The sequence below is a fragment of the Nicotiana tomentosiformis genome, chromosome 11 (assembly GCF_000390325.3).
Source record: "Nicotiana tomentosiformis chromosome 11, ASM39032v3, whole genome shotgun sequence".
Lineage (NCBI taxonomy): Eukaryota > Viridiplantae > Streptophyta > Magnoliopsida > Solanales > Solanaceae > Nicotiana > Nicotiana tomentosiformis.
This window is the reverse complement of record NC_090822.1, coordinates 118,780,080-118,800,657: the sequence shown is the minus strand read 5'-3', so window position 1 is coordinate 118,800,657 and position 20,578 is coordinate 118,780,080. Positions and strand designations below refer to the sequence as shown.

The 20,578-nt window shown below is 37.4% G+C and overlaps 1 protein-coding gene across 3 annotated transcripts; it reads right to left on the bottom strand.

The window, feature by feature from the left end:
* Positions 1-1,134: 1,134 nt before the first annotated feature.
* LOC104089601 (uncharacterized) lies at positions 1,135-8,729 on the bottom strand. 3 transcript variants are annotated; one of them, XM_009594533.4, is made up of 10 exons: positions 7,959-8,729; positions 7,168-7,280; positions 6,960-7,022; positions 6,470-6,559; positions 6,212-6,377; positions 5,765-5,954; positions 4,575-5,413; positions 3,521-4,138; positions 3,200-3,265; positions 1,135-1,465 (listed from the first exon to the last, which is right to left on the bottom strand). In XM_009594533.4, the coding sequence occupies exons 1-10, from the start codon at positions 8,520-8,522 to the stop codon at positions 1,358-1,360; spliced, it is 2,817 nt and encodes a 938-aa protein (XP_009592828.1). In that variant the 5' UTR covers positions 8,523-8,729; the 3' UTR covers positions 1,135-1,357. The 3 variants fall into 3 exon arrangements, with proteins under 3 accessions (XP_009592828.1, XP_009592829.1, XP_009592830.1); XM_009594534.4 differs by having other exon boundaries at positions 7,168-7,274; XM_009594535.4 differs by lacking the exon at positions 3,200-3,265.
* Between the last annotated feature and the right edge of the window lie 11,849 nt (positions 8,730-20,578).

Here is a 20,578-nt window from a genome sequence, read left to right as displayed (position 1 = left end):
TGAAACAAACGAAAACTTACATTTACGTCAAATCAACAAATCAATAAATAAAAGACATGTGTCTTTTATATTTATATACATTTCTCACTTCATTTTATAATAGCTAAAGTTAAATTATTGATTTGACATAAATATTTAAAGCAAATAAATATAAGTTAATTCAATGATATAGGGCCCACATAATTAGGCAATCAAGCACACTCAACCTTTATAATATCTAACAAGTCCTGCAATTTTTCAAGAGAGTGACATGAGTTCTTTTGCCAAATTTGGTGAAGTGAAGATTAGTAGTACTATATATTTTCTTCTTAAATCTAGCCCTCACAAAGACACAAAATAGTATCCTTGAAATAAAAAATGATAAAAAAAAAAAAAAATTAGCATTCTACGGGCGTGGTAAGATATTTATACTATATTTGAACTCTTTATACATAATTCAACTTTTGCTTTTCTTTTTTGTAATGGAATGATGTTTGCAGTACTTAAGACACATTTTCTGACACATTAGCTTAGATAATATTAATTATGAAGTGGTATACACGATACATCTATAGTTTTTTTATAGGATTTTTTAAAGGAATATCTGAATCCAAGATCTTTAAATGTGAACTATTTTATTTTAATCTATTAATTATTAAATGAAATTATCTTGGATAAATTTCATATGTGGTCACTAAACTTTATTCCTTATAACAATAAAATTACCTAAACTTTTTTTGTCACTTTAAAATAACTTTAACTACCATATCACAACCTTTTTTTTGGTACCTCTGTTGACAGTGGCGGAGTCAGAATTTTCGTTAAGAGATGTCAAAATATATAAAAGTAAACATACCAGAAAATTAAGGGGAGTCAATGCATAGTATATTTACATATAATTTATTTTTTTACCTGGCTACACAGTGTATTTTTCCCGCGAAGGGGTATCATTTGACGCCCCTTAGTAGCCACTGTCTGTTGAACAGGTATGATATGAGCGTAAATATTTCAGTTCTTCGAATTACACTTAAAAAAAAAGAATAAATAAATAAATAAATGTGTATATATATATATATATATATATATATATATATATATATATATATCAACTAGATACAATTATAATACTAATTACATGCACTTGTATCAGAAACATACTTGTAAACGAGCTATATATAACATAGACTTCTACAAAAATGCATAAGCTGTAGAGTTAGAAGCATTTTAGTACTCTAATACAGTTTCTGTACAAAGAGATATGTTTGAAAACTGTACAAGTTTTTCTGTTGGTTATTCTTGTATATATTTACATGTATAATTGTTGCACTTCTTGATCATTTCCATGTCCTGCAGCTATTATTGACAATGTGTTTTCATGTTATGATGCTAAAGTTGCCCAGAAATTTGATATGCAGAGGCTAGTAGGAGTGCCAATGGTACGTGACCATTTCCAATCTGTATCTCCATTCCGTCGCATTTCTGCCAACTAAAAACGATATACTCTTGTCAACAATTTTGAATGCAGTGTAAACACTACTAGAAATCCGCTAAAAATCGACCAAGAGGTACCGACCAACGTTGGTCAGTCAGAAAAAGCGACCAAAAACCGTCAACATGGACAGAAACAAAAAAAAAATTATATTTTTTTTAAATTACATACCGACCAAAGTTGGTCGGTAAATTGGTCACCAAGTTGATCGAGTTGGTCAGACTTGCTTAGTCAAAGAAACTTTTTGATTACCGACCAACTTTGGTCGGTAATGTAGGCCCAATTTTTTAAACTTTGTTGTTGTTGTTGTTGTTGTGTTGTTGTTGTTGTTGTTGGATATGTGGATGAATTTGGGGTGAATTAGGGGTTTTATGAGGTGAATTGGGGGTATTGGTATGCTGGTAGGTGGTGTAGCTACCAAAACAGGCATTTTATGCCAAAATTAAACCCAGAAAACCGACTAACTCTAGTCAGTAAATAATAAAAAAAAAAAAAATTGCATATTACCGACCAACGTTGGTCGTTAATGAACAATGAATTCCCAGAATTCAACATTACCGACCAACTTTGGTCGGTATTTTGCCTGCACTGTTGAGCTTACCGACCAAAGTTGGTCGATAATTTTTAATTTTAATTATTTAAAAAAAATATATTTTTCCAGTACTGACCAAAGTTGGTCGGAATTTTTTAATTTTAATAATTTATTAAAAAAAACATATTTTCATTTACCGACCAAAGTTGGTCGGGAATAAAAATTAATAAATTTAATACATCGACCAACTTTGGTCGGTAAAATTAAATTAATAAAATATGTTTCCGACCAGTTTTGGTCGGTAAACCATTTACAGTGTCAGATGGTCGTTTAAAGCATACCGACCAACGTTGGTCGGTAATTTCCGACCAACTTTGGTCGATATGCCTTTCCGACCGTCAAAATACTCTCAACACATAAATGGTCGCGTTTTGGTCGGTAATTGGCCATAACCGACCAACTTTGGTCGATTTTTTTGGTCGGTGTTTAGCTGATTTCTGGTAGTGATAGTTATGGGGTATGTTGCGCGGACTCTTCAAAATGCTGCCGCACCCGTGTTGGATCCTCCGAAAATACACTACTTTTTGGAGGATCTGCGACGCACCCAGCGACATTTTCAGAGAGTCCGAGCAACATAGATTATGGGAGATCATGGTTCAAATCTCGGTTGAGACAAAACAATGTTAGATGATTTCTTTCCATCTACGTACCTAAATATTGATGGATAGAGTTACCCAGTACAATGTTAGTGGAAGATAGTAGATACTGGTGGAATAACTGAGGTGCGTGCAAGCTGGCTTAGGCCCGCCGTTATAACTAAAAAAAGTGAAAAACTTTGAATCTACAATGTTTTTCCTTTCATGGATAGGCAAGGTGTAGATTGTAGGGATGAAATATCTCATATACTTATTCAAGATAAATCTTTTGCATCAATAATAAGTTTTTCTAGCACTTTTAATAATGTCAGATTCTGTTAAAGGGAAAGTTGTATCATGGAAAAGTGTTAAGAGCATTTTCAAGGAGACTATGAAGTGATCAAAGTTTTCAAACCTCTAAACATTCAGTCTTTGGTTTGGCATATAAGCAGCATTTAGAACTGAGGTTTTAGTGATTGTTTAAGTTTTGGCAAGTCTACTTAGCAATCTAAGGCTTTTCAAAGTAATTGACTTTATTGCTGAGAGGAGTTCAAATTTACTTACTCTGCCATCTCTGAGCTCAAATATGACTGAATCTTCAGTAAGAGGAATTGGTCTTGTAGATGCCACCTGTTTATAAACCAAAGTCAACTCGTGACGACATTTAGAGATGCATGAACTCACATGTATCTTATGTTGCTCGGATCCTCCAAAAATGCCGTTGCATCTATGTCAGATCCTCCAAAATGCGTTATATTTGGAGGATCTAATACTGGCGTAATGACATATAACAACAGTTTACGTCTAGGGAAGACGGAGGGTCCATGTAACATAGTCTAAAGAATCAAGAAGCCAGTAGAGGAAATATTGCCGATAAACACAAACCTTGGAATCACAGTTTTTGTTTGAGGCTTGCAGGTTTTGTCCAATTATCTCTAAGCGAGCTGCAAGATCATCGTAACTACAAGTTTCTGTACGATCATGAGGGTCAGAGACATGTTCTTCATTTTCCTTGACTTTACTTTCTATATATGGAAAGCCACAGCCTCTCCATTTCCATGTCCCATTGTCCAAGAACCTAAGATATACTTTTCCATCTGAACCTATTAAGAACAAATGAGCACCTTTGAAACATGGTCCTGGTGAACCAACAAGGATGACACTTGGATTAGGTGTTCCATGTTCTATCCAATTCCATCCGTTGGACATCGGATTCCATTGATATTCAACTAGTCCACCATCTTCTGATAGCATGAAAAGAGAACCCTGTAGTGACAGTGAAGATAACCTCATTGCAGTTCCAGGAGATTTCGATAGAACCAAATATTGAGACTGGTAATGCTCGTGCCATAATCCGTTCACTTTGTTATACTGGTATAAGCGTCCGTTCCTTCCAATGACAAATACCACGTTCTCTCGGAGCAGCTCTTGGTCAGCAATGCTAGCAATCTTTGTGTTGCCTGGATATCGACAATCTTTCCATTTGAACTTTCTCAGTGCAACCTATAGAAACAGTTTATGACTCTTTAGCTTTCCTTTTATCACTATTTAGACTAGAAGCTTATTTCAAGATTTTGAATCTAATAGATGCTTAGTGCCACTCATTTTGGCCTTCATATTATCGATCACTATTTTGAATGGAAGCTTTGAGATCTCAAGTTTTTTAATCCAATATATACTTAACGCCACTCATTTTTGCCTTCATTTTATCATTATTTAGACTGCAAGAGGCTGTGAAAACAGCTTCTTGCAGAAATGCACGGTAAGGCTGCGTACAATAGACCTTTGTGGTCCGGCCCTTCCCCGGACCCTGCGCATAGCGAAGCTTAGTGCACCGGATTGCCCTTTCATATGCTTAATTCCACTCGTTTTCTTTACGATACTTACCTTTTTTTGGACCGCGAAACTAGACAAGTAGACATAGTATAATGCTACTTACTGAGAATTGTAGCAATCTCCCACTTTTGCTTACAAAGAAAACTGCATCTTCTTTAGTAACTTTTCGATATTTCCCTGGTAGATCATCCCATGGAGGACCTCCAATTACTTGTCTTCCTTTCCTCATAGCAGTGCAATTTATCCATGCGAGTTCATCGCCATTTCTTTCTCTTATGAGCAAATTCCTTTGCTCATCAACCAAAAACAAACTTCCATTGTAGTTTCCAAGGGCACCTCTTATAGCTGTTGAATGATCATGTCTAAGCCAGAACCAGACATTTTCAGCATTTAGATACTCGAAAATCAATCCATCGTTTGTTATTAGGAAGAACGATTTTCCTTCGTGCATCACCCTCAGATGGAAATTTGAGTTGATCCATTTATCCGGGATATTGTAGTCTTCCTCAGGTTCAGTAGCCTTTTTAGCAGACATATCAATTGATATGTAACTTTGTTGTTCTTTGTTACTCCTTCGCCTTCTCGCATTTGATGTTGTGAGATCAGGTTGAGTGGTTTCATCTTTGATGCCTGCAATGCAATTCGACGGTCCATGTTCTTCAGTACAATATTCTGCATTCCATCCTTCGGTTTCTGATGCATCTATTATAGACCAGACATATTTCTGTGATGATTTTCTTCTCGCATTAACCTGATAATGTGGTCCTGAATTTTCACCTCCGAGGCCGGATAGGTGAAGTTCTCCAAGCCTACCATCATCAAGTAGAAAAATAATTCTGCCAGTTTGCAATTGCACTCCTGGAATTCCTCGCGCAGCCTTGGCATGAGGAGGATAAATATGATTAATCCAACTTTCTGTAATGTCATCATCTTGTTCAATGCCTGTAGTCACGTCGAATACTCAATTTTCGAGGCATATTTACAAGACTTACTGCATCTACATGAATATTTCCTTCATTTGGTTTACTTTTTATGGTAGCATATATTAAGAAGTGTGGCGAAGCAGCATCGAACTACTCTAAAGATGCAGCTGACGCCTGTGAATGAGTGGTCGAGAATATAAGTTAGATCCAGAATGACAGAGATAGAACAGTTAGATATTCTTTAAAATTACTTGTTCTCCTCATTCTCAAAATATTGATGTTTGTTTAAGGTTCAAATGAATACTGTATCTGTTGCTCGGCAATGAATTCACACATTTATAAGGAGAATACAAGTATGTTAAAGACATACCTGAATGATCTGGAATTCGATATTCAAAGATGTAACCAGATGCAGTTGTTAGAAACAATGAGTTTGCATTTTCAGCCAAATTTTCTTCAGAAAGACATGTAATGGAAGAGAGGATATGATCTTTTGGATTTCCATGATTGATCCATTTCCATTTCCTCTGCTGTGACCGTCTCTCTATCAAGTATCCTCCCTTCATACGTTTGAAAGTTCATAAGAAAAGGAAGTCAAAACACGATATGTTAGCACTGAATTAGATAGTGATGCTATGATAGGATTTTATACACATGAGAAGCAAGAATTTGCTTGATCAAATGCATTGAATCAAGGCCTAGTTTCTTGAACTTATATATAAAAAATGACTGTTGTTGCATAGTTTCTTAGTATGGTATTCTTTTTTCTTAAACTAAATTTGTAAGCGTAGGCGATGGACAAAACAAGATCTTGTACCTCAGTCAAGAGAAATAGAGATTTTGAAATAGCTCCTATCACTCCTTGTAAACAGCAACCTAGAGATGGTTTCAGAGAAGTATTTTGGGCAGAAGACTCTTTCCTTATATGCTTCTTCCACGACGGCCTTGATCTCTCATCATATTCATAAAGATCTCCTGCGGTACTGAAGCAAAATATGACATCCATTAGACAAAGTTACAGAGGTTATTGGAATGATACTGAAACAAAAGAACTAGGATCTTTTTGCTGTTTCACCTTATAGTAAAGACTACTTCTGATCTAAATGTAGATGCGTCCGCGATTGCTGCAACATCTCCTCCTGGAGGTTTTCCATGATCTGTCCACCTAATTACATATGTAAACAGACAGTTTAGCAAACTCCATTATATATTCTTGAGCAAAAGACATTCTTGCTACCTAGTTCGCGCATTTTCTCTCCTAGCTTCTTGGCTTGTGCATATAACATTCTGACTTTGTGCAGTACTAAAAACAAAAAATTGTGTCCATTCTATCAGTAAAAAAGGGCAGCCCGGTGCTCTAAGATCTCGGCTATGCGCGGGGTCTGGGACCACAAGGGTCTTAACCTGCATTTCTGTAAGAGGCTGTTTCCACGACTTGAACCCGTGATCTCCTGGTCACATGGCACCAACTTTACCAGTTACGCCAAAGCTCCCTTTCGTCCATTCTATCAGTCATTATAGAATAAAAAGCACTTTAGTGTGTGATATGCATAAGTTGTTCTTACCTTAGGGGATCAACCTCAGAGAGTTCTAATAAAGTTCCATTCTTTGTGCAGAAATATATTCTCCTGATGTTGATGCACAAATTCAAAGTCTTATTAGCTTTAGCCTGGAGCTCACAAGTCACAACTATCTCCAGTAACATAATTTAACTTTGTTTTTCCTCAACAAAATCTTCAATAGCATAAAGCCAAGTGATTATGCTATACTCACTTCCTATCACTGGAGACAACTCCTGATCCAATTTGAATTACAGAACTTTGTGTTGTTTCTGTACTTGGTGGTGTAATATCAATCCAAACTGGCTGATCATTACTTAACTGCAACTGAGGGGAAAATATAGATTACCCTTTTTGCACTAAAGGAAGATAAAGACCATAATTTTATTGAAAATTTTAACTGATACAACAACAACAACAAAAACAACTGTGCTTCAATTCCAAACATCTTGGGAGTCAGCTATATGAATACTCACCGTACATATCGCTTCATTTAAGCCCGTCTTAGTCCAATATTATAAAGGAGGATTATAATAAGATATTCTCTAAAATTCACACCAAAGATAAACAGCAAATTTGATTGAGGATTATAATTTGATAAAACAATAACAACAGGTCAACAACAACAACAGTTACACCTCAATCCTAAGTCAGGGTCGGCTATATGAATCCTCATTGTCCACGTCGCTCCATTTAAGCCCATATCAGTCCATCATTATAAAAGAGAATTATGATCTGATATTCACTAAAATTTAGATCAAAGGAAGATAAACAACAAGTATGAGTGAGAATCATAATCTAATACAACAACAACGATTGCGCTTCAACTCCAAGCAAGTCGAGGTCTGCCATATGAATCATCACTGTCCATGTCGCTCCATATATTTCCGCATCAGTCCAATATTAGAAAAGAAAATCATATTATGATATTCACTAAATTTTATCAAAAAGTTGAATGATTGTTTACATGCTTATTTGTAGTCTATTTGGATGCTTAAAGATTACCTGATAGAGGTTTCCTGACTCTGATAGAGCAAGAATTGTCTGATTGACAATAAAAATAGAAACTGCATATCCTGCTGATAATGGCAAATCGTGAGGTGCTATTACCCACTGCAATCCATTCCAAAATCTTTCATAAATTGATCCACTTATACCAGTTATCCAAATGGATATCTCAGACATTTTTGTCAAAGAAACTCTTTTTCTCAAAGGAAGATTAGAATAAGAACAACTTTCCTCATCCTTAACTTTTGTAAATATCTCCCTTTTTTCAGGTTCTTGATAAGTAGTAGTCTTAGTAATCTGATCAATAATTCTATTGACTTTTGTACAGTTATCCTTGAAACAAGAAACTAAGTCATAAGGCAAATTCACTTGTACCCAACTCTTGGATTGCTCATCATATTCCCAAAAATTGTTGGTTTTTTGCTCAAATTTTCTCTGAGCTTGTCTTACATATTGGTGCACAAACCAAGATTCTGACTCAGAATCTGAAACAACAGCACATCTAAATGATGACAAGACAATGAAAATGGTCAAGAACATGAAATAGAACTTGAATAACATGGTTCTTGGATCATGAATAAGATATGCATATACTGCTAAGAACAGTACTTATCTAGTTTTCTGCATATAAATGACCCTTATGGGCCATAGTAAAATAGAGTTCTCTGGCACCATTCTAAGGACAACAGGTACCATTTTTGGAAGTAAGACATACTTCTAGCCAATATTCTTCATAGGGGTAGGCTAGAGGAGTTTTGTGGGGGCTAGGGGCGGAAGCCCAAAAATTACATAGTATATATAAGTTCAATTTTTTATGTAATATATAATAGATGTACTGTTGAATTTCGTTGACCTTTTCGTATGTTCACCTTCTTTTTTTTTTTAATGCAAAGGGAGCCTTATTTTATGGGACCGGGAGGTCACGGGTTCGAGCCGTGAAAATAATATTTTACAGAAATGCAGGGTAAAGTTGCGTACAATAGAACTTTTTAGTCCGGCTCTTCCCCAGACATAGCGGGAGCTTAGTGCATCGGGTTTTTTTTTTTTCTTACTTTTTTATGCCGAAAAATTACCTTGCATATATAAGGTTTAATTTTTTTATGTATATATAATAGATGTTGAATTTTCTTGACTTTTTCGCATGTTCACTTTTTTTACTTTTCAATTTTCCTTCGGTGAAAATGTTGCCTCCGCACGGGTAGGGGTTATGTTATGTATTTGTATATATAAAAAAATATCAAGTTTTTTTTCCAATTATGATGGGAGTTGTTTGAAACTGGTAATATATAGGTTGTTAAATTGTAACTACCTGTCTAGCTAGATCAACTAATGGTTTTTTAGTCAACAGAAATAGTAATTAAGACTAAGGTAATAAAGTGTTTAATGGGGGGTCAAGGTGGTTGTTTAACTTCTTCTTTTTTTCTTTTTTTTTTCCATTGACTTCCTTCTAATTGCTTTATAACTTTATCAGATATTTTAATGTTTTTTTTTTTTACCTAAATTTGATGACTTTGTATAGTCTATAGTCTTTAGATTGCGATGTTAATCAAATTGAAATATCAAGCACCCAAGGGTGTGCATAGATATTTTTTCCTCATATGTTTAATAATTAGTAGCAAAAAGAGTTATTCGATATTTGTGCTGGTAGAAAGTGATAAGTATTCAGAAATATAGTTAAGATGCGCAAAAGCGAATTCAAACACCACTTTTATTTTGTGTATAAAAGAAATAACTGGAATAGCTAATAAAGAAGACTGTCAATGTCTAATATTTTATTCCATATTTTCACAAATCACAAATTGTGAATTATAAAGATACAATTTTGATTCTTGTGGACCTGATTTTTTGTGGAATCTTTCAAGATTAATAATAGAGGATCACTTTTTGCCCCCCACCACCCCACACCCCACACCCCAGTTCAACCCACCCCCAATCCAATACTTCATCTCTAAGTTGCTCATAGGATTGACACTTGGCAACAATAGACAGAATAAGATTCATTACCTTTTTTTAGTCCAAGTTGTTAGGTTCTATTCCCTAATGAAAGCCATCAAAATTGATAGTTGTAAAAGCAAAGGCTAGATATAGATACCAGGAAATTGAGATTATTGACTTTTCCTACTGGAGAAATATATTCATTTGTATGATCTTAAAATCTTCGAAATTTTTTCTATTAAGATAATATGATTTAATATGTTCAAATAAGACAGATCACAATATGACATGTTCAATATTCTTTAATATTGATCGCGAAACGAAATTTAAATATTAAAGTTAAGAGATTCAGTATATATATATATATATATATAAAATTTCCGTTTCTTAATTAATATATATAATTTTTATCTGAAAAATTTATATTTTAAGGTTATTTGCACATAGTTCAAATAATAACAACAACAACAACATACTCAGTGTAGTATCACGTGTAAGATCTGGGAAGGGTAGAGTGTACGCAAACTTTACCCCTGCCTTTAAAAAGATAGAGGGGTTGTGTTACACCCTATATTTTCGTACGTAAAACATGCGTCGTAAGCAAACTAATGTAGGACCAAAAATGAGATAATATTTAAAAGTATATAAAGTAAGTTAATCATGTTACCTCTGAGGTTACAAATATTGAAGATCATGAACAACAAGTACAAAGAGGGTTGGACAGTTCAGAAGCTAAAGCAATTAAATAAAACAATGTTTCGTCGAAAGTCGACAAGTTGGAAATGTTATAACATGTACCTTTGGGGTGAGACTAGGGTGATTAACATGATAAGGAGATTATGTTATGATTTATATTAGTCGTATGACATCCGTGTGTTATGTTTTGAAGTCAAGCGAGTTGTGGAACAAAAGTCGATGAAAGTCATCACAAGTTACATTCATAAGTTTTACTGAAACTTTGGGTCAAATGTAACTGCAATTTTCTCCCAATATACTTAGAGTTATGGGGTGTTCCACCCATCAAATTAAAGATAATGAGTCTATTTTCCAACGCATTAAACCATTTGTCAATACGATATCGGAGTAGAGAGATATGGGCATTGTTGCGATACTGCACAAGCTGCTAGGTGACAAGTAGGTGTGTCACCTACTTGCTTAAATGAAAGCCCAAAAATGGGCCATTTCGGGTCGTCCAAAGAGGCCTTTTAAAGGCCTATTTTCTTCATATATTAGACTTAAAATAGAGCATAATAACCAGACATAAACTCTGCAAAGAATCCTTCCAAATATTTTCCACAAACCCTAATTGATTTTCTCTCCCTTTCAAGTTCTAATTGGAGGTAAAACCTAGAGTTTGAAGAACCAAGATAGGAGCTGAGTTATCCAACAAAAAAGGTGAGTTTACTGATCTCTTTCATCCATTTTTTCTGCTGTAAATTCATGGTAAGTCGTTCTATACTTGTAATAACTCACGGGATGGTGATCGAAAGCCGTGAGTTCGAGTTATTTACTTGTAGCGGACTATTTTGTGGACTGTTTTGTGTTGCTATTGGGCTGCGTGTTTTACTACTATTTTGTGGAGTTTTGGAGGAGGAAGGGGGTGTAGAAACACCATATAAATGTAGGGTGGTTGGCTGGTCGTTCGTCATAATATTTTCGGGTCGTTTGACACTACTACGGTGGTCGTTTTGTGTATGAAGAGATTGGGGTGTGTTGGGCTATTTTGTAGTATTTGATGGTGTATATAGGGCTGAAAAATGATGTATATATGTTGTTATTGTTCTGTTCTTGTATTGTTGGTGTTATCTTGAATTTGGAGGAAGTAAGGATTATAGGAGAGATGCTGCCCGTTTTAATACAAAATAAGTTTGTCGTTCGTTGTGCGATAGTTATACCTTTCATAACTTAACGATAGTATTATTATCATTCTTGTAGATTAAGGTGCAAAGAGGTGAGTTCAACTTGGTGATTGGAAAGATTGTGATAAGGTATGTTAAGGCTAAGCCCTTCCTTCATTTTGGCATGATCTCGTAGCTACATATGTTAATAATGAGACATAAAGAGAAGTTCGTATTCATGAATTTATTCACATTATTCTAGTCTCATAAGTTACAATATTATTCCTTATCGAGACTTCATATTCAGTTTAGTTTTGTCTTTATTCAGTCAAGAGAGCAGAGAGTCTATATATATATATACAATATTACACTATTTTCACCACCATCGAGCTATAATCGGTGGGCAGGCCCCTATTGGGCAACCTCTGATCAGATGGTAAGTTATATATACCGAGCCTACTGTGGCCGAGCGCCTATGAGCGAGCCCAGGATGGCCGAGGTACAGAGCCCAGTATGGCCGAGCGCCTATGAGCGAGCCTACTACGGCCGAGCAGTTACACGTACCGAGCCTTATAGGGCCGGACATTTATTTTACTTACTATATTGAAGGAGTTTAGTCACTATCAGCAGGTAAGTATATCTCCAGACCATCTTTGACTCCCAGTTAATTTCAGTTATCATATTATCAGTTCAGTTTTAGATTTCAGTTATTTTATTGCCTTACATACTCGGTACATTATTTCGTACTGATGTCCCTTTTCTGGGGGCGCTGCATTTCATGCGTGCAGGTTCAGACAGACAGACGGGTAGACCTCCTCAGTAGGTGTTTCCCGAGTTCAGCCTGATCGGTAAGCTCCACGTCTTTCGGAGTTGCCAGGTCTAGAGTTTTGTGTACATCTTATGTATATCTGTATATATGTTATGGGTAGGTCGGGGCCCTGTTCCGATCATAATATATCTATCAGTAGAGGCTTGTAGACATATCCTGTTGGTTAGTACAGTATGTTGGGTTTGTGGGCCTGGTATGTATAATTTGGTGGTTTGTCAGCTGTAGTAGTTATGACGGCCTTTTCGGCCAAGCTTTATATTGATGTTTAGTTAGCGCTAGTTTCCATTCAGTTTTATATTTTGCTTCGCAAATTGTCTTGCAAGGTGGCCCCATGGCCAAAGTATGACATTATATGTTCAGAGTCCCTTAGTCGTAATTTGGTACGCAAGGTTAGGTGGGGCACCGGGTGTTTGTCTCGCTCCTAGGTTCGGGGCGTGACAGGTTGTTTTCAAATAACCCAAATTATAATTTGACAGAATTTGTGTTCACACATCACGCGAATACTAATACTAGTTTTCAAAAGAAGGGTAATTTTCAGCAAAGATAACATACCGTAAAATTCTGTGCTTGATGTCAATCTATTAACTTTTGGAATTTAATGGATAATGTTCGGTGACTTTTTTCTATCTGTTTAAGTTTTGAATGATAAAATTATTTAACACCTATACTGGTCGATAATAACAGATATACCTAAAAAAAAAAATTGAGTTCGAATACTACTATTTTTTGTTAAGGCAATGGTTTACACATGAATTTGACTTTTTGTAAGTATATTATAAAGAATTCTTTGAGTAGTATCTCATGAATCAAGGGACCATTTTCTGCATTCTTAGACATTTACTAATCTTTTCATAAAGAAGATAAACTATTAACAAGTTCGTTTTCCCTTGTGACGAAGCAAAATATGTCAATAATATGTACCACCAAATATATGAGAGTTTTGTCTATTTTTTTCTTAGGGGTTCAAAAAAGAGTAACAAATAAAATGGAAAAGCTCAAACAATAGAAATGACCATGAAATAATTGAGAAACTCGTGACATTATAATCCGAATTGAGGCCTCTTTTCCAAAGGAATCTGCCCCTTGGTGACGAAACAACAATTTTATTTGCACAAGAAAATAAGTGTTCCGAACTAGTACTCAAACATATACAGTCAACCATCTCTATATAGGCTCGTTTGTTCCGATATTTTTTGGCTTTTATAATGAATGATTGTTATACACCTATAACAACATTTGACGTTTAAATATTTTTGGCTGTTATAAATAAAAATTATCCAAAAATCGACTATTTTTTCCTTTTTAATATTACATATAAAAGATAAAAAAATTATTCAAATTTAAAATCTCAAAAATATGCATATTTCACTAGTTAAATATTGAAAAAAGCTAATATATTATTAATAAATTTATAACTAAACGTATAAAGATTTAAACTCTAAGGCAGTCATTTTAAAGCTATCTAGAAAAATAAATTATTTCAAGATTCATGGAAGAACTTTGTAATTATAACTTGTTTTGTAGATTTCATTCTCTCACTAGCGATATAACTCTTGAATTGGCGAAGGTTTGTGTCCAAATTTTCAGCAAAAAAGTATCCAATAGTTTTTCCTTGAAGATAATCTAAGAGCTTAACTTTTTAATTTTTTTATCGAAATATTCTTTGAATTTGTCAAATAGAAAAGATATCATGTGCAAATTTTCAAATCTTATATCTTATGCAAGATAGAAACTTTGTTTAATGAAAAAGATTGTGTGCATATTTTTAGAATTATTATTAGTAATCTAAAAGATTCTATACGGTTGTCATACAGGGGTAATTTAATAAAGAGCGTTCTCCTATAAATATGGTTGTTGCTGTTATAGGTAAAAAGTTATTATAGAGAGATAAAATATAAATTAAAAAATTGGTTATAAGAAAAATATGGCTTTTATAGTGAATGACTAATATATAGGGATGTTGTTATAGAGAGGTCTGACTGTAGTTAACTTTTTCACTTTAATTTTATTTCGTTTGGTCACCTAAACATATACATATATATATGTTTACCCTAAAAATTGAGTAACAATTAAACTTATATTGTGGTTCTAAAGATATGTGATTTAAATCAATACCAATTAATAAACGATGAATTAAATAGATAACTTGGACAATAAAATAAATCAAACCGGTCTGCAAACGATGCCTCGACCTTGATTCAAGATAGTCTCGAGGTTAGTTACTATGAACAATATTGGATAGAACAAGCAGTGATGAACAGTAAGTAAGACAAAGAAAGCAGCGTATATGTATATTCTGATCAGTGAATAATGATGCCTTACAAATGATTGGAACTCCTCTTTATATAGTAGAGGAAACTTAATTATGGTACAACTCTAATAACGGAAATAAACCCCATAATTGGCACTAATAACCGCTTTAATTTGATCTGTTCCGAGATTTTCGCCGTGATCTTCGACCGATTGCTGACATCTCGCCATTCTGTTATTACGCCTTACTCGAAGTAGGTCATGCTTGATCTCGATTGTTGCTGGCCTCGATCTCAATGACCACTTCGATCTCCAGGCTCGATGTTCTATCTTCGAGCTCGAGCCCGATCTATTATGAGGTTACCCTCGAGGCACTCCCCTGCCGCCGAAATCGGGTATGCCCGATTTCGATCGTATACAAATAATACCCGATTTCGATCGTATACAAATAGTCCCCTCATTTTTTTTGGAGTGTAACGAGAAGAAAACGAATTCGAGACTTCGATTTAATACCTCAATCAATTATGACGTCAATATCGTGATGTAAACGACAGAAGCGACTGAAGCGCCACGTCTGCACAGTTCCCAAAATCATTAATTAACACCAGTTGATGGTCGGCCACCAGTGCTTTCAAACCATCAAAGTGGTTATTATAAATAGACCACCTTCATAATCTTCTCAAACTTTACTTTCAAACTTCTTCTAATCTTCAAAAGCTCTTCTATCTTCTTCAAGTTCATCAATTTTGCTAGTTTCCATATACCAATCTCTTATTAAAATACAAATTCCGCCTTCTTCTTCCTTAAACCTCATATAGCAATGGCAAAAACATCAAAGACCATTCCTCAAGAAGAAAAAGCCTCCTCATCGCGGCCGGCCGGTGACAAAACACCAGTGGAGCCACATATCGAAGAGTGCATCCCCGGTCCATGTGAACTTACTTCCGACTTTAAAGTCGGAAAACCCTCTTCGATTCCCGGCCGATGCGAGCCCATGTCTAGATACATCTGTTCGATATCCGAAGATGATCTCGAGCAGGTGAAAAAGTACTGCCACTGGGAGAATAAAGAGGTGGTGATTCCAACCCTCGAAGAGGACATCACCACTCATGTGAACGGGTTCTTAAGTGTGTATACTTACCCTTTCACACTGGGCTCCGTCGATCCTGTCATAATCGACTTCTGCCACCAATACCGGGTAACCCTAGACCAGATCTACCCCTCTTTTTAGCGCATTGTCATTTTGCTCAGATTCTTCTCGAGCAATATCGAGGGGATGTCTTTCACCCTCAATCATCTCATTAGGCTATATAACCCCCGTCTTTATCGGGGTGGACTGATAAGGCTTCAGCGCCGGGCCACGAAGGTGCTATTCTCGAGCATAGACAAGTACAAGGATCGAGGATGGATGTGCCGGTTTGTCCGAGTTAGGACTTCCGATTTAATCCCCACCGAGAAGATGCCATTCCACGAAGAATGGAACATGAAGCGTAAGTAAAACTTCACCGATAACGTTTGATTACTTGTTATGTTTCCTTTACCTCTTCTCATCTATATTCTTCTTTATGGTGCAGCTTCCCCCTTGTTTCCTGGTGCAGTCCCAAACCTTGTAGGTTGGGTTCGACAACTGGTTTCAAATTCTTTATATGCTGAGCGCTCGTGGCGTGATTTGGCCAAGGGTCGATGGGAGGCCAGAAATCATGGTAAGTTTCCCCGTCCGTGTTTGATGCTTTCCTGTGAAATACTTCCTTTTAACTTAATTTCTTCTCATACAGGTCTTGGAGATAGTGTTGTTATGAGGCCGCCTCCCCTCGGGGAAGAGGAGGTCCCGAAGTCGACCAAAGACAAGAAAAGGAAAAGGGCCTCGCCATCAGATACCCCAAAGCCTAAGAACTGCACGGCTCGAAAGTCGAAGACTGATCTCGCCGTTTTGCCTGCCGATGTAGTCCAAATGCTACGAGATAAAGACGAGGAGGAAGAGGATGTCGACTGCCTGCTGGTGGCTCAGAAGAGGGAGGGCATCGAAGTTTTGAGAACTGCGGAGCCGGTGACGGTCGAGAAGGTTCAGCCGCAGACCAAAGTGATCTCGCAGGAAGGTTCGAGCAAAGTTCCCGAGTCATCGGGTGTTGAGGATACCTCCTGCCGTGATGAGCAACCGGTGGGTTTGCTCGAAGGGTCTAGTTCTGAGGCCCTTCAAAGAGAAGAGAATGCCCCAAGTGACTCGCTTGGGGCAATTAACGTTGATGATTCGCCGCCCGATCCCACGTTCTCTGAGGGGCAGTTTCGGGATGCCCGGTCCATGGGGACACCCGATGTGGGGACGGCCCCCGAAGGGGATGATATATTTCACGGCTGCTTCACGGGGGTCGATGATGTTTCTGACCTGGACGCATCACTCATTTTTGATGAGGCTCAGCGGCTTCTGATCCAAGTGAGTTTTACTTGTGGTCGATGATGTTACCATGCTTACGTTTGTTCTTATTTTTCTAAGTCTGATTTTATTTCTTTCTGCACAGGCTACGGCGCTCCATCGAGAAGTGTCCTCCAAATACCGGGCTGAGCTAGCCCGATGTGAGACTGATCTCAAAAAGCTTATGGAGGAGAGAGACTCCCTCAAACTCCTCTATGTGCAAAAAGAAGAGGAGATCATGAGTATTCGAGCCAAGCTGACAAGAGCTCATCAAGATCAGATCGAGCTCATTAAGCAAGTAATGTCAATTTTTGGGAGCTTGTTATGTATTAATTTAATATTGGCGACTAACACTTTGATTCTGCAGGTTCAGCAGAAGGCCGAATTGGTTGAGCAGCTTCGTAAGGAAGCCAAGATGAAAGAGGCAGAGACTTTGGGGTGAAAGCAGAGTATGGACCATCTCGCCTCGGAGAAAGATGCGGTTCGGGCCCAACTGTCTTTGGCTGAGCATCAACTCCAAAGTGTGAAGGTGGAGAACTTGGCCCGAGCCCAGAAGGTCGAAGAGCTCGAGACTCGGTTGGCCGCTGAGCTTGCAAGGTCCACATCCGAGGCAGAGGTGCTCGTGGCCTCCTACCGAGCCGACGCTGAAGCCGCTAACACTCGGGCAAAGAAATTTTCTGATGCTGTTGAGGTTAGATTGTCCCGTGTTACCGATCATGCTAGGTGCCAGTATCGAAGAGAGACTCTTGAGGAGGTACATGCTCGTGGCTTCGACCTCACGGCTGATATCGAGAGTGCAAAAGTTTTGGAGGACGAGGCCGGAGCTTTGCTTTTCGATGATGAAGACTCTGCGAGTGGATCCGAGAGCGGAGGAGATGAAGATAAAGCTCCCGAAGATGCAGCTCCCGAGGCAGACTAGGCACTTAGGATTTTTTCTCCTTTTGTTTTTTGTGTAAGACCCTGTGTGGTCTTTGTAAATACTTTGCATATATGAAAGATTCCTTTTCTTTCCGTTTCGTCTCCGATTTTTGACTTATGATAAATTCTGTTTTGCCTTTGTCTTGTGAAAACTTTGTTGTAATCGGGTTGCTGTAGCCTCTATAATCGAGTGAGCAACAGCTCGAACTCAGAGAAGAACAAACCCTTAGATTTTTTAGTTAAGCGAAGGCGAGTCCCCGAGCTCAACAATATGCTCGGGATTTTGATTTCGGATGGCTTGATCGAAGCCATAATTGTACTATTTTTGTTGCCGAGTTCGAGTAAGTTTCGAACTCACAGTATCAGACCCCTTAAGGTTTTATATCAAATAATGATGAATCTTCAAGCTATATTCGAGTCAATTTTATTTGAGCTCGGAATAGTGGAACCCTTAGGTCCGAATTGAGTAAGAACAAAATCTCGAACTCTAAGTGTATTGGCCCTTAGGCTCTTTAGATTGGGCCGATATGGCCTCTAAAAGATGGCTACTTTTTCCCTTTTTCGGCTTAGAAGATTTAGTAAAAATTTCTTTATATTCTTTACCCATTGGGTTTTTTGAGGGTTCGATGTCGATTGAAACCCCTTTACCTTTTGTGCCTTAGCACATTTGTGTTAAGATAATTTGATACCTCTTAAGGTTTTTCGAGGGCTGATTTCATCGAAGCCCTTTTGTCGAGGGTAGCCTTTTTTTAACTGATTTTTTAAAGAATTCGAAGGCCTATTTTTATTGCGGGATTCGGACATCTCCGAGCCGCCTTACTTTGGCCGTAGCCTTTGAGTATGCCTCTTGGGCTTACATCCCAATAACACTTCAAACTTGTTCGAAGTGTTAGTCCCCGAAAGCTATGCCCTCGGCCTATAGATCGAGGGGTGCCTCTTTGAGGTCTAGTTTAGATTACTCGAATATGTCGATCATCGATGATAGTGCCCGAGTGTACGAGGTATATTTGCACTTGGCCCTTGAGCCATTTCTCACAAAATCATAAGTATGGAGCTTGTATAGTAGAAAATTTTCTTTGAGACACAAGATGTTTGATATAGAAAGAATGCTTCTTTGTATAATCTATACATGCATACATGTTTTGCCATCGAGGCTCGACTAATCTATACAGACACGGTTCAGTCGACCGTTTGGCCCATTACAAAGTTTCTCTACCGAGACCCTTTGACATGAAGTAGTTTCCTCGACAGTGTAACATCCGAGGATGATGCCCCCCAGTATTCGAGGTTGATTGTAAAAAAGCCTTGGATACTGTTGAATTGTCCCCAGATAGCACATAATTGTTTCCTCGTTAAAACCTCGCCGGAAAAACCCACTTGGGATAAAAATTGATCTAAGGGAAAAAGAGTGTACCGCGTGCTTTAAAACCTGAGGTCTAGATATCTTCGTTCGATCATCTGCAGTGAGTTAGTGTTGAATATATAAATGAAAAAAGGGAATAAAGTCATACCTTAGCAATAATACCGTTTGAGAAGCGATATGTTCCAATTATTTGGCAGTGTTCGCCGTCCATCGTGCCGAGCTTATAAGATCCCTTTATGATGATGTCGATGACTTGGTAGGGTCCTTCCCAATTTGGGCCAAGCTTCCATTCATTAGGATCCCGAGTGTTGATGGTGACTTTCCTCAGGACTAAGTCCCCAACTCTGAAGTGGCGAAGGTTGGTTCTCCTATTGTAATATCTTTTGATTCGTTGCTTTTGTGCAGCCATTCGAACGAGTGCGGCTTCTCGTTTTTCATCCAATAATTTGAGGCTAGTATTCATAGCCTCGTGATTTGACTCTTCTGTTGTATGTCAAAACCTGGCAATGGGTTCCCCGACTTTGACTGGAATCAAGGCTTCAGAGCCATGTACTAAGGAGAACAGGGTTTCCCCCATACTGGACTTTGATGTTGTTCGATATGCCCAGAGAACTTCGAGTAGAATTTCTCTCCATTTTCCCTTAGCGTCGTTCAACCTTTTCTTTAGGTTTTGAATGATAGTCTTGTTCGTCGATTCGGCCTGTCCGTTCCCACTAGGGTGATATGGTGTTGATAACATCCTTTTTATTTTGTGGTCTTCGAGGAATTTCGTCAGTTTGCTGCCGATAAATTATTTTCCATTGTCACACACTATTTCGGCGGGTATCCCAAATCAACATATGATATGATCCCAGATGAAGTCTATGACCTCTTTCTCTCTCACTTTCTCGAACGCCTGTGCTTCAACTCATTTAGAGAAATAGTCAGTCATAAATAAAATGAACTTAGCTTTACCTAGGGCCGATGGCAGAGGGCAGACGGTATCCATTCCCCATTTCATGAACGACCATGGGGCTAGGACTGAATGAAGTTGTTCTCTGGTCTGATGGATCATCGGTGCAAATCTTTGACATT

Bases quoted from the DNA above. Each gene is read 5' to 3' on its own strand.
- LOC104089601 (XM_009594533.4), bottom strand. From the start codon at position 8,522: ATGTTATTCAAGTTCTATTTCATGTTCTTGACCATTTTCATTGTCTTG. The intron at 6,378-6,469 runs GTGAAACAGCAA...ATTTTGCTTCAG, and splicing joins GAAGTAGTCTTTACTATAAG to TACCGCAGGAGATCTTTATG. The intron at 3,266-3,520 runs GTTTGTGTTTAT...GTTTATAAACAG, and splicing joins ACAAAAACTGTGATTCCAAG to GTGGCATCTACAAGACCAAT.